This window comes from Poromitra crassiceps, assembly GCF_964638095.1.
Source record: "Poromitra crassiceps genome assembly, chromosome: 7".
In the NCBI taxonomy this organism is placed as follows: Eukaryota; Metazoa; Chordata; class Actinopteri; order Beryciformes; family Melamphaidae; genus Poromitra; species Poromitra crassiceps.
This window is the reverse complement of record NC_139628.1, coordinates 4,704,488-4,719,429: the sequence shown is the minus strand read 5'-3', so window position 1 is coordinate 4,719,429 and position 14,942 is coordinate 4,704,488. Positions and strand designations below refer to the sequence as shown.

General features: G+C 44.2%; 1 protein-coding gene across 1 annotated transcript in view; it reads left to right on the top strand.

Annotated features, from left to right (window-relative positions):
• The first annotated feature begins 7,048 nt into the window (after positions 1 to 7,048).
• LOC310780177 (multifunctional procollagen lysine hydroxylase and glycosyltransferase LH3-like) overlaps positions 7,049 to 14,942 on the top strand; it is a 28,894-nt gene continuing 21,000 nt past the window's right edge. Inside the window, exons 1-4 of the mRNA XM_083640754.1 lie at positions 7,049 to 7,124; positions 9,143 to 9,206; positions 9,483 to 9,580; positions 12,012 to 12,113. Of these exons, the coding sequence (XP_083496880.1) occupies positions 7,119 to 7,124; positions 9,143 to 9,206; positions 9,483 to 9,580; positions 12,012 to 12,113 (270 nt within the window). The 5' untranslated portion in view covers positions 7,049 to 7,118. The remainder of the gene's footprint in view (positions 7,125 to 9,142; positions 9,207 to 9,482; positions 9,581 to 12,011; positions 12,114 to 14,942) is intronic.

Below are 14,942 nucleotides of genomic sequence, written 5' to 3'. Positions count from 1 at the left end.
AATAAATAATTTGACTGTACGACTGGGTGCGTTTGTTTCTCCTGCTGCCAGAAGAAAATGTCATGTTGAACTGGTGATAGATAGAAGACTGACTTTAAATTCATCATTTAGATTAGAATAATGACTGATTACCTGTTGGAAATCATAATTAGATGAATATCTTAACTTTAGTATTAGTTGTCGATAGGGAGGCAACTTTTATATATTACATTACATTTTATTTGCAGAATAGTTGACCACTTTTAATATATACCTATATAATATGAGTTCACAGTAAGTGTATTATGTTGGTTTACACCAGATGCAAACATTAAGTAACGGGCTCCATGTATTGCAACATTGTCCCTTGTGGCTTGCCGAAGTTACCGTATCAACTTCTGTTGACGGTAGCTTATTTTTAAAGGTTTACTATGCAACCCTTTTCATAAAAAAAACAGCAATAATTATACAAAAGTTTCCCCTCAAAATGATCACTTCTGGCCCATATAATAGTGTGGCAGTGTGTTTATTTTGAGAGACACTGCGCCCTGTTTATTTTAGTGATAGGACATTGTTTTTCTGTGCGAGGTTGTGTTTATGTGGAGAGAGAGAGCGCCGGTAAACTGTTTGTTTCTCTGTCTCACTGTGATGTCATAAATCCCACTGTGACATCATCTGTGATGTCATAAATCCCACTGTGACATCAGTGATGTCATAAATCCCACTGTGGCATCATCAGTGATGTCATAAATCCCACTGTGACATCATCAGTGATGTCATGAATCCCACTGATGACAACATCAGACTGATGTCATAAATCTGACATCATCAGTGATGCTGGTCTCATTGGCCACACAGCAGCCGAGTTGCAGGCAGGGCCAGCGTGGCGAGCTGCAGGACGGGCGAGGCCGTGAAGCGGCCTGCAAGCAAGCCCGCAGAGCGGGCGAGCCTAGGAATCGCTAGTGCTATAAAAACACACATACTTTCAAACCATCGAGGGATGAGCTCTGACTCCGCTCTGCTGAAGCATTCTTCTGAGAACATCTTAGCGATGTTATTGGCTGGCTGTTGCGCTGTGAATGATGTTAACACATTGAGTGCCAGCGACGCCATATGGCGTCATTAGAAATTTACCGTAGGCTGCCAGCGACGCCAAATGGCGTCAGTAACTCCAAATTGTTTTTTTGATGGGGGGGTGTCGATCTAAGCTTCTTACGTCGCCTCTAACAACATTGTAGCTATTGGAGGTCGATAACCTATTTTACAAACCCATTAGGTGGCGACAGCACTCTCCTGATCAGAGAAAAAGGAGCCAAACACACAGAAGAAGTCACTGGGGAAAAGGAGGAAATCGCATTGCATCCGTCCGTATGCATCGACGTGCATGAAGCACAACGAGCACGCCAGCTGTGCCCTGCAGCAGCTGCATCCGCTGTCACAACTCGCACCTCCGTGTCCGCTGCAACAACACATTCGCATAATCAGCCTTATTATTCCGAACTGGAAGCATGCGAGCCCGTGACAAACACACGCGGAACCAAAAAGCTGGATGTCGCGCACCATTCACTGTGTGTGCGCAGCAAACTCAGCAGAGACTGAGAGCCAACAGACACACCCAGGAGGCGTGTGCAGTTGAGGGGGGGGGGGGGGGGAGCACGCAGAGCAGCATACACTTCACCCAGACAGACCCAGACATCAGAAAATTAGCTTCAGAGTCAGTGATGTGCTTGAAATGTTTAATTTCACAAAAGGCTCATTATCTCAGCTCGTAGAAAAAAAGGGCTGTTTTTGCTTCAATCAAGCTATCTTCTCCGGCTCATAACTAAAGAACGGAAAATGGGATCAATAAACTTTTTTTTGCAGGTGATAGAAGAGAGTCTCATCGTTATTTGTGCGTGTTCAGTGTTTACATAGTAATTATTAAAGAAATTATATGACTGTTTTAAAATGCATTGCGGCCTATGTGGCACAGCAAGCAACCTTTTGCCCAAGGGCCGTGGCACTCAAAGTGTTAATGGCTGGGCTCCCATGTGGACCTCTACAGTCTACACCAGTGGTTCTCAAATGGGGGTCCGGGGACCCCCAGGGGTCTGTGGCACTTTGCCAGGGTATCCGTGAAAAGTTTTCAGGAAAATAAAAATAAAAACTTTTTTTGCAAAAGCTTCATAGTTCAACGAAAATATTGTATGCTTTAAATCTAAAATGGTTCATCGATTACATTCTAATCTAACAAACGCATCAATTTAAAAGTCAAGCACGTTACCATGGAAACAATTAAGCTTCGCCCAAAATCACAAATCAGAATGAGGGGGTCCTCGGTATATTTTCTATCTTGTAAGGGGTCCTTGGCTGAAAAACATTTGAGACCCTCTGCCTGGTCTACACTACACAATGTATCCACCCAAAAACGTCCCAGACAACCAAAACATTGCCAACACAGGCAGAGGGCAGTGTCGCTCCATGTAAACACCCCCCCCCACACACACACACACACACACACATTTCCAATGGGCCATAAGTGATGATTGATAGGGGGAACTTTTGTATGCGTGTGTATATATATATATATTTTATGAAATAGTTGCATATGAGAAATATTGTTCAAACAACACATTTTGTGTTCGGGGGGGGGGGGGGGGGTACTGGTTTAATGGCAGGTATAATCCTGAAGAATTTGCATAAGTCAAAAGTTGTGTTCAATTTGTTATTACAGGTTTTTAAATGTGACTTTACAAGTGATAAGATGGTAACTCCTCCCCCCCCTTTATACTGACCAGTACCACAGTCTGATCTGTTGGCCACTGAGCAGCTCCACTGGAGCGGTTGGGGTTAACTAAGGGCCTTGCTCAAGGGCACCTCAGTGGTGATAATGAGGGAGGGGCAAGCGCTGCTTTTCACTTTCCCCACCCAGATTGATCCTGCCGGTCCCACCGAGAGATTGAACTCACGACCTTCTGGTTACAAGCTCACTTCTCTAACCTTTATGGCACCACATGCCCTTCTGCAACTTCTTCAAGAATTTAATTTGAGAAATTAGAAAAAAAATACATATTGTTCATTGCTTGAAAAATTAGGGTTGTTGAATATGAATATTCTTCAAGTAAACTATCTTCACCAAAATATGCTCCAGCTGAAAATCAGCTCAAAAAATTGTCCCGTGCCCAAACTGTCTGTAAATAAGCTCTCTGTGGACATGCTGAGCCTGTAAAAGACCTGAGTCCTGTCCTATAGGTTCAGGTGACCACACTGACTTGATTTCTATTGGGAAAAGTCAGTTCACAAGCATGTGCACAATGTAATACCACTGGAAATACTGAACATGTAGGCTATTAATGTACAGTAGGCTACTGTTTATATCTAATGAAGAAAGGGTACATTTGCAACTGGGCGAGGATGGGATTTGAAAGGGATAGCCTACTAGGAACAAAATGGAGATGAGGTGTGGGTAACACAGAGAGGGGTCATACGGTATTTATTTTCACTCATTCATTTTGATTTCTTCTTTCCTAGACTAATGTACACTTGATCCTGTTCTACATACTCCGGTACAGTAGGCGGTGGCATGCACCTTAAAAGTTGGCATTGCAATCCGCCCAAAAAAAGCAAAGAAGAAGAATGGCCAGGGGGGCAAAGAGCATGGAAGGAAAGAGACGAAACTCCGGCCATTTTTGGAAACAGAATGCGCCTCGCAGTGGTCAGCTGCGGTAGCGCGGGCCCCTATAATCAGCCTCTCTAAACAGTAACTCAACGGGAGAACACTCTAAATTTCGTGGATTCACATCTTTTCTGGGCGTACTGTAAATCTTGATTGAAGTGGTGTAGTGCAGGGATGTAAAACAACAACCATATTGTGGAAACTAAGCAAAATTTTTCTTTTTTTTCTTTTAGTTTTTTCAATATAAATAGTAAATGCAAAGGACCCGAGGTTAAAACCACGGCAACGCACTTCTGACGGAGTGGACGACAGCCGCATTAGCTATTTATCTTGAAAAAACTAAACAAAGAAAACGAAAAATTTTGCTTAGTTTCCACAATATGGTTGTTGTTTTACATCCCTGCACTACACCACTTCAATCAAGATTTGCAGTACGCCCAGAAAAGATGTGAATCCCCAAAGTTTAGAGTGTTCTCCCGTTGAGTTACTGTTTAGAGAGGCTGATTATTGGGGCCCGTGCTACCGCAGCTGACCACTGCGAGCCTGTGCGAGGTTCTTTTGGCGCTGTCACGCTTCCAAAAATAAAAAATGGCGGAGGCTGCTGGGCGCTGATGTTGCAATGGGGCAATATGGAGCTTTCAGTTCTTTCCATAAAAGTTCTTTGAGGGGGGTGACCATGGCTCCGGAGCACAGGAGGAGGTGGATGGAGAGGATCCACCCAGCTAGTGGAGGCTAGCTGAGGGTGTTGACTGGCCCCGGGCTGTGTTAGCCAGGCTGGCTGGATGTTCAGGGCTAGTTGCCTGTCACGTCAGCTCTGGAGCTCGTGTGTAGATCAGGGCCGATGTTGGAATTCCCCATCTCCGTCGTGTTGACCGGACCGGGGCATTGATGGCTGTCCCCAGAGAGCAGAAGAGCGAGTGTGATGAGTAGCTTGCAGGCATTCACTGTTCGGGTGGAGTGCCTACGCCTGGCCCTGTTGTGGCCGTAGCCATCGTTATGGAGCGTGGATGCCAGGACGCTGAACAACGTCGCCTTCCCGAAACCGATGTGCCCTCATACATCTACTCACACAATCACCACACTTAACTCATCCATACATTGCAGACATGACTGATGCCTACCATTTATCCATACTGATACTTTTGTTTGGGTTGTTTGGGGTTTATTTTGTGCTATACACATTTAAATAAATTACTTTTTTGACATTTGAACCCATGTGTGTCACTCACACCTCTTTGTCACTCACTACACCCGGTTTGTGACACTATGGTGTACTCGCTCATCCCTATGGACCAGTCAAGTTATACAGTAAAAAAAATTAAAACACTTTAAAATATTTAACAAATGAGACTTCTTTAAACACATGGTTGCGGACAAAAGAATATGCATTAGAAGAAGAAGAAGAAGAAGAAGAATTGTGATTCTACTAAATCATTGCTCAGACTGGAAAATAAATACTAATTCTATTTCATCCCTCCTGACCGCCAGAGGCGGTGCTTTAAGCACTGAATATCTTCGTCTCGCGCTTGCACAGGTCGAGTACCTATACCAACAAAGTCACCCGTGACCCCCGCGTGACGCCGGCTTGTCTATATCTTCCGGTGTCATCCGCGGCTCTTTTCCTTTTTTCTTCTCGCTTGCAGCAGGTGTGCGGTTGCTACTCGCACGAACATCTGTTTTGAAGATTTGGATCTTGGATTTGTATTGTTGCATCATTGTCTGCAGCCAGTTGTGTGCAGCCTTGCGACCACCGGTCGGAGTTGCGGAGTGTTCGCCCTCCAAGGGCTGTGACTGGCTCACTGATCTCCGTGGATCGAACGAAAGCTCGTCGGAAGCTAAATAGTAATTTTCCCAAAAAGGGGGGTTTTCAGTTTGTTTAGCGGCAGTGTTCTGCAGAGCTAAATATTAAGTTCCCACCTGTGAAACGGTGGTTTTCAGTTTGTTTAGCGGCAGTGTTCTGCAGAGCTAAATATTAAGTTTCCTACCTGTGAAACGGTGGTTTTCAGTTTGTTAGCGGCAGTGTTTCTGCATAAACTGAATATTAAGTTCCCAGCTTGCGAGCTGTGGTTTTCAGTTCAACTTTTCTGGTGAGGACGGCGGTTCGCTCATACTCCCAGTACGTTTAATTTGTTTTCAGTGTGTTTAGCGGCAGTGTTTCTGCATAAACTGAATATTAAGTTCCCAGCTTGCGAGCTGTGGTTTTCAGTTCAACTTTTCTGGTGAGGACGGTGGTTCGCTCATACTCCCAATACATTTCGTTTGTTCCACCTGTGAAACGGTGGTTTTCAGTTTGTTTAGCAGCAGTGTTCTGCGCAAGCTAAATATTAAATTTCTCAGCGTGTGCTGTGTGTTTGCAGTTGTAGCAGTAGCGTTTCCGCTCAAGCTAAGCTCCAGCCATTGCTGTGTTTTCTTTTGTTTTTGCAGTAGCGTTTCCGCTCAAGCTAAACAGTAAGTGTTCCAGCTCGGGCTGTGTTTTTTCAATTATTAGCAGTAGCGTTCCGCTCAAGCTAAGTGTGTTTCAGTAAAAAAAAAAAAAAAAAAGCTGTGTTTTCTAGTTAGCAGTGGCATTCCCGCTCGAGCTAAATAGTGTACCAGCCTGTGCCGTGTAAGACAACAGTGTTACTGGTGAAGGCAGTGCTCTCGCTCCCGCTCCCAGTAAACTGTTGCGACTGGACATCACCATGATGCCATCACACTGTTGTAATGCCTGTATGGCCTCTCTTCAGCCTGATGATGGCCATGATCTATGCCCCTCTTGCCTTGGCCTCGAGCATTTGAGGGAGGGCCTATCAGATGGCCCGTGCATGAATTGCAGCTTCATGCCCCGGTCGGTGAGGCTGGCTAGACTGGTGGAGGTGGGGCAACAGTTGGGCGATGCTCTCACCCCATCAGAATTGTTGCCCCCAGCCCAACCCAGCCGTCCAAAGCGCCCGGCGGCAGAGACCGAGGGCGCCTCCTTCAGGAAGAGAGCTAAGAAAAGCAGCGGACTCTCTTCCAAGGTGGATCGGTTGACAACTGAGCTAAACCAGATGAAAGCACTTCTGAGCCTGGCATTACAGAAGCAGTGTGTGGACGTGGGGGAGACGGATGCGCCTGCCCTTCACAATGAGAGCGTGGCGTTCTCAGAGCAGGATGTTGCTCTCTCGGTGGCAGCTTCAGCTACTCAGTTTAATGACCCTCAGGAAGATGCCTCACAGGCCTCAGGGATGGGCTCCCGTTCCTCAGGTCACGGTTCCTCACTGGAGACGGAGGACGGCTCAATGGGGGCCATCATTCGCATGGCCCTAGCCCGCTTACAGCTCGACGTCCCTGAGGCGGACTCGGCCCCGGCGAGCGCGTTTTTCAGGCGCAGTCCAGCCCCTGCCACCTTGTCTGTGCCTCCCTCAGAGGAATATCTGAGGGAGCTGCATGCATGCTGGAGGGACTCTAAAGCCCTCTCCCACCCTACATCGGACGCAAGAACCTTGGCAGCTATGCAGGATGCATGCAGGTATGAACACCTTAATGTACGCAGATGATGCAGTAATCTTCACTCCATCCAAAACTATGGAAGAAGCCTCTAACACCCTCTCTGTAGCCATGACTCAAATTCAGGTCTGGCTCGAAAAATCTTATCTTGCATTAAACATCAAAAAAACAGTGGCTATGGTTTTCTCGAAAAAACCCATCTTAAACCCACATCTTAACATCCTTGTGGGAGGGGTGGAGATAGAAACTGTGGATGAATTTAAGTATCTTGGGCTCACTTTGGACTCCACACTCTCTTTCAAGAGTCATATTAAAAGGGTATCGAACACCCTAAAATTCAATCTCTGCAATTTTAGGCAGATTAGAGCATCTCTGACTGACAGTGCGGCCCTAACCTTTCTTCACTCAATGATTTTTTCACATATAGACTACTGCCTCACGAGCTGGTCCTTCTCAGGAGCAACCACCTTGAAGTCCATCGAGTCTCTATATAAAAAGGCCCTGAAAATTTTGGATAAGAAACCTATATCTTACCACCATTGCAATATACTTCTAAAGTTTAAGCTCCTCAGCTTCGACAATTATAGAAAATTTAAAATTGCTTGTATGATTTATAAGGTTCTTCATGGGCTAGCACCACCTCCTTTAGAATGCTTTATCAAACGGAGAGCTACCCAGAACATCACGCGAAGCTCGTCGAGAGGCGACTGTGAACTACCTCTGAGACGGTCCTCTATCGGACAAAATGTTCTGTCCTATGGGGGCAGTAAACTATGGAATAGCCTACCACTGTCAGTCAGAGAGAGTACCAGCTTTTACACCTTTAAGGGGCTGTTAAAATCATGGCTCAGATCAAATCAAACCTGCAATCACATTTAAACCTTTTTGTTTTATGTGTTGTTTTTGTATGTCCTTGAAAGTCCTGTGTACACCTTGGTTAATATCCCTAATGTTCCCTGTTTTTGTTTCATTTGTGTTATGTTGTTTGTGTTTACCTTATGTGTATGTATGTGTCATTTACATTGCTGTATGTCTATGATTGCCCTATGTATGCACTAATTTTCTTATTTCTTCTTTTAAACTTTTCTGTACCTCACCTGTCGAGGGACTGCGGATGGAAATTAGCTAAGGCTATAATCCGGCACATTTACATGAAAATGTTCATTAATGTTGCACTGTCCCTGAAATAAATAAATAAATAAATGCGCCGAGGTTTGGTCTGGGCCGCATGCCATCTGTGGAGCCTACTATCGCTTCTCTAATAGTGGCTCCGGACGAGGCTTTGAGGCCGGACGCCAGATGTCCTAGGCCCCAGTGTAGGGCTACGGATGATCTGCTTGCCAAAGCATACGATGCAGCGGCCCGCATGGGTCGTATCGGCAACTCCCTCTCCCACCTGATGCTTGCCCTCTCGACCTCCCTGCACCAGGCTCCACTGGACGCCTCGGTTATATATATATATATATATATCTCATATGGCCCTACCGACCAATGTCGATATGATCTGTATAAAAACAAGTTTCTATGATAATCAAACATGTAAACACTGTGAATTAGAAAAAGTAATGTCTTTCTTTATCTCCAAAACATTTGGAAAAGCCCATAAATCATAGATTTACCGCATTGTCTCCTCTCAATGTGAACATTATCGCAAATACAATAACCAGCATTAACATTTGTGTTATTCTGCTCATTGGACCGATACCGATATATTAAAAAATAACTTAACATCGGCTGATACCGATGTGATTGCTGATATATTGTGCTTACGAGACCATCAGCAACTGATACCACTCAATACACCCAGGATATCATGTGATCAATAAAAAAGGCTGACTGGACAGAATTCTGTTTATTTCTGACACACAAGTGACTCCTGGAATGGAAACAACAATTTACCAAGGTTATTACAAAGTGACAATAATATAATGTGGATCGAGAGCTTGTGAAACTGTGATGGTCAAGAGTCTCGCTACTGATTACTACAGCAATTGATTGATTGATTAATTGATTGATTGATTGATTGATTTGTCTCCTCAGACCAAGTACAACATTACTCTGGACCATCGCTCCAGAATCTTCCAGAACCTCAACGGAGCTGTCGGTGAGACACACACACACACACACACACACACACACACACACACACACACACACACACACACACACACACACACACACGCCTGCATGCACACACACACAACCCGATCCAAAGTTTCACCTTTCTTTAGAAATGTTAGGTTGCTTTTAGGTTGTGATATAGCTAGCTCTCTCTCTCTCTCTCTCTCTCTCTCTCTCTCTCTCTCTCTCTCTCTCTCTCTCTCTCTCTCTCTCTCTCTCTCTCTCTCTATGTCTCTCTCTCTCTCTCTCTCTCTCTCAGATGAAGTGGTGTTGAAGTTTGAGAAGGCGAAGGTTCGGGCGAGGAACGTCGCCTACGACACACTTCCTGTCATCATCCACGGGAACGGCCCCACCAAGGTAACCAGCACAATCTGCACTACAGCCCCCCTCCACACCTCCACACCTCCACACCTCCACACCTCCACACCTCCACACCACACACTGCTTTTAACAACAGCAACCATGATGTTGCAGTGGAACAACCTATTAGCCTTCAGTTCTTATCAATGTAAGTTATTTGGCGTAAATGAGATGATGTAAATATATATAAATATACTAATATTAAATATATATTAGTTAGGGCTGTCAATCGATTAAAATATTTAATCGCGATTAATCGCAGGATTGTCCATAGTTAATCATGATTAATCGCAAATTAATTGCACAATTTTTTATCTGTTCTAAATCTACCTTAAACCGAGGTACCTTAAACATGGGAGCTTTGTGCAAAGATGCACTGTTGTATTAATATGGGTAGTAGCTATTATCATTAGTATGGGTAAGTATTTGGCCATTGGTATATTGTTATTATTGCTACTAGTTAGTGGGAATACACATCTCTCAGGATGCTCTGTGTGAAATAAATCTGCTATCCAGGAGCAGCTGTGTGCCAGCTCTCTTTCCCCCTCTCGCTTTCTCTCTCGGTCTCTCTCTCCCGCTCTCCGTTGGTCTCTCTCTGACTCTGGTCCGGTCGCCCTCCCGTCTTTCTCACTGTCTGCCTCTCTCTCTAGTCTCTCCCTCTCTCCGCCCCCCACTCTCCGTCTGTCTGTGTGTGTGTGTGTCTGTAGGCTCTTTCACACACAGATCGCGCAAAAAGGCTTTGCAGAAAGCCTGCAAAGCCTGGCAGCCTCGCCACAGAAATTGCTTTCACACACAGGCCAGCAGGACGGCCACATTCCCGTCCCGCGGTGTCCTTTCAGGCGACAGCCACTGCTCCCGGATTGAAAGGCGAGAGCCGCTGGAGGCATTTCCACTCAGCTCCTCGCTCAAATTAATATTTTCATAGGTTAGTGTAGCCTAGCCTACTGTATGATGAACTGATTTTGAGAGGGAATATCCTCAGACCAACTCGCCACAGACAGCTATAGCCCTCTGAAGCTTATTATTATATCCGTTAATTTTACCTACTAATGTCAACATCGTTTGAGCATTTACATTACATTACATTACATTACGTCATTTGGCAGACACTTTTATCCAAAGCGACTTACAATAACACATTTTTTTGTCAGCAATAGAGCAATCAACTATGGAGCACAGTCTATGACAACTACAACTTCTGAAGGAACAGTGGTACAAGTTTAGGTTAGTGGTACAAGGTTGGTTAGTTTTTTTTTTTTTTTTTTTTTAGAAAGAGAGAGAACGAAGTTAGATCAAGAAGGGCCCAGATGGAGCCTGAAAAGGTGTGTCTTTAGTCTTTTCCGAAAGATCGGCAGTGATTCAGCTGTCCTGACCGAAGGTGGAAGCTCGTTCCACCATTGAGGTGCCAGGGACGAGAAGGCATAAAGCCTAACCGCACGGAGCATTCCTCCTGGTGCCCCTGCAGTCATGATTGTATAGGCTACTTTTTTTACTTTCACTCGTGCACTTTCTTGATACATGAGGTGATTTCCCCTGTAATTTTTTTATGAATGAGCTGACCATTCACACCTTTTCCGGCTCGCTGCGACGACGCTTTCAAATGGAGGCAGGTTGCCAGGTAACCCGGCGCTGTTACTACCTACCGTGGCGGGACAAAAGGCGTAAAACAATTATCCACCAAAGCGCGTTCACGACTTTCACATCGGAGGCGCGAATCCTATTTTCCGTGCATTTTTCGGCTTTCAAGGCCGGTGTGAAAGAGCCTTGTGTCATGTGTGTGTCTCTCTCTCTCCCTGCAACGGTCTGATCGCACTGACGCGCTCTCTCTTTCTCTCCCTCACCCAAAATGCGGGACATCTTCTCAATTTTAAGCTGAACTTGCCATTATAACAATTTTCTTCCTCCTTTTCTGCTCACGGAGGTTTCTTTCTGCTTGCTATCAACGTTACTGCTTCCTGATTTCCAAAACTACGGCGCGGACCAAGGCTCAAACATCACAGAACGTGCATGCGTTAATCGCGCGTTAAAAAAATTAGTGGCGTTAATAGGAATTTGAGTTAACGCGCGATTATATATATATATATATATATATATATATATATATATATATATATATATATATATATATATTAGTAGATTCTCATAGAACACCAACGGTTATACAGGTGGGAAAACTGACTGGAGGGGGACTTTAAAGTTTTCTTAGTAATGTCATGTTTTCATAGTTCACATGTTCAAAATCTCTCTTCTCTTTCTCTCTCTGTCTCTCTCTCTCTCTGCCACTCACTCTTAACCTGTTTATCTCTCTGTCTCTCGCTCTCAACCTGTCTGTCTCTCCACCTGTCTCTTTCTCCACCTGTCTGTCTCTCTCTCTCTCTGTCTCTCTACCTGTCCATCCCTCTCTCTCCACCTGTCTGTCTCTCCACAGCTCCAGTTGAACTACCTTGGTAACTACGTGCCCACAGCCTGGACTCATGAGACCGGCTGTGGCAACTGTGATGACGACCTGCTCTTCTTCAACGACGTGTCCGTACGTGTGTGTGTGTGTGTGTGTGTGTGTGTGTGTGTGTGTGTACGTGTGTGTACGTGTGTGTGTGTGTGTGTGGGGGGGGGGGGTCACTGTGCACCACCGGTTAAATCAAATAATAATATAGATTTAAAGTCCCGCCCCCTTTCGCTCTACTGGCAGATCAACTTCCCCTTTCCTGTTATACGATATATCACCAAGGTTCAAAGCTAACATGACCAAGTCATATTATATTGCGATCACAATCTTCACAATGATCCAAAACCCGAACGAGAGTGTAAACCTTTAGTCGACTCGTGTTTCTTGCAACAAAAAATAACTGACACTGAGTCTTCTGACTGAAAACATGTGTGTTTACTCAAACAGCAGAAACACCAGTACATGAACACAGTGTTTTCCATAATGTTTCTACAACACGGTGTCTCCACTCTCATCACAGGAGCTACAAATACCTCTGAGCCCGTGTCTCACAACAGCAAACTGGCTGGTTGTGTCTTAAAGAGACAGTAACACACTTCTCTCAATAGAGACAGTCCGCATGTCTGGGAATGCCCATACAGGCCCACAATAGACGCTGGGTTAGCCTGGGGGCAGGGTCAGGGTGGGGTAAATTCCCCCGCTCTATCCATTCAGCAAAGTTAGAATTTAGCTGATAGCCCGCCAGCCCAGGCAGACACGATCGGGGATTTAACCACCACAGTAAACGCACATCTGAGCAGACGTCTTGTGTTCTGCTCTAGAACCCCCAAACATGTAGTTTAGAGCCGCAGCACCGTCTTTTGGTGAGTCAGCCCATGAGATATATCGGCGGTTTTACCCCACTCACGTGCCAGCCGTTTAATATATTGTGGGCGTTCCCAGACATGCGGACTGTCTGTATGAGTTTAGACTACTAATAACAACACACATGCATACACGCATGCATAAAGTGTAACAGTTAATACTACAAATTACCGCAGATGATGTGCATTATACTAAAAATATAGTAATTATAAAATATATAAAGAAATATAAAATTGTAAATACTGTAGGACTGTGAAATATGAATTTGGCTCCTACAGGCACATTACCTTGTATATAGTCACATCTTAAGTTAGCTAATGTTAGCAAAACGCCAGCTAACTAGCTAGCTAACGTATAGCTACTAGGGGTGGGACAAAATATCGATACTCACGGTATCGCGATATTTCCACTTGCGATACGTTATCGATACACTGGCACCAAGTATCGATATGTTTATTTAATTTTTTTTTTTTTTTTTAATAAACAGGCTAAAATATTATGCTGTGTGTGGTAGTTGAAACATAGTTTCAAGTTGACGTTTATTTATGTTTGTAGTTGAAACAAAAACATAAATACTGTAGGCTACATGAATGGAAATGTTTGATCATTAATATCTACTTTTAGAAATTATATAGGTAGGTAGGTTATATAGGTTTTCTTGTTTTAACACATTGACTGCCAGCCCTTTTTTCAATGCTGTAGGTAGGTTCTGCCAGGTTTTTTTTTGAGGATTCTGGCTCATTTTACAAGAGCCGAGGATTCTTTTCTGCTAAGATTTTGTGAACACACAATATCTCAAAACAACTAATAGAATGTGTGCTTTCTCTGTCTAAAAGAGTTAGTTTGTAGAGTTAGTAGTTATGTAAGCATTAGCAGTTGAATACAGCATGGTTTCAGCGTCAGAAAAATAATTCAGAGATAAACGGCTTTTTGTGAAATTCGATAGAACAGTCACTTTAACCATTCATTTTTGGCATCAGTAAGACCTAAACAATAGTTTTGAACAGTAATTTCCTCCATAACAGCAGGAAACTCCCCTCTGCTTCCAACTCCTCCCTCCGTGGGCGTTCCTCTTGGCTGCAGCCAGCGGCCGTGTCACAAGCTTGTCACCAGTCTCACTGCTTTGCAGCTGCTGTGCGGCTGTGCCTGTCTGAGCGGCCGCTCTTTGAGGAAGTCTGGTTGGACTCGCTCGCTTCTTGGAGTTTTGGTTGAGAGCTTTGATCAAGCTTTTGCGATTCTGGTCATATTTATGCTGCGTGTTTCAAAGTGTGTTCCATCCGTGATCTATTATGCAAATTTGCAATCCCGCACTGCCAGCAATCAGCGTGAAAACGAAAGCGTTTTCGCCAATCCATTTTCATGAGAATGGCTTCGTCACACTGCTTTTTGCTTGCCTTTCTCCTTCCTTGTCGCCACTTAGTGGGTCGGTGGAATGGGTTGTACACGTTGTACACGTCCAATACTTATATAGGAGATGTAAAAGGGTTAGATGCACATCCCACCGTCAAATTTTTTTTTTTGATTTTTTTGACGTATTAATACGTCAATGGCAGTGAACCGCTGGATTTTTTTTGAGGTATTAATACGTCAGTGGTAGTGAACGTGTTAATAATAATAATAAAAAGACTTAATGTGTAACTTTTCCTCCGTGGTATCGAAAATGGTATGAGTGAGTGAGTGAACTCTGAGAGAGTTCATGTCAATTCTGCTAATAAATACATAATAGCTGCTTCTTGCCTTTTAGGGGTATTTTTTTCTCTTCAGTTACACAGATATCGTGATGTATCGTAGGTTAAATTTCTTCCAATATATCGATTATCGCAGAATCGCTGTATCGTGATAATATCGTTATCGAGGGCCAAGTATCGTGACCATATCGTATCGTGAGTTACTCCACGATTCCCACCCCTAATAGCTACATCAGGAGGAGTATAGCCAAATGTCAGATCAGAAACGTCCTCCTTATTCCTGTGCTAACGTTAAAGGGATTTGGAAAAGGGTGGATAGGTTGGCTGCTGACATATTTTAAGATGACATGATTTATCATTA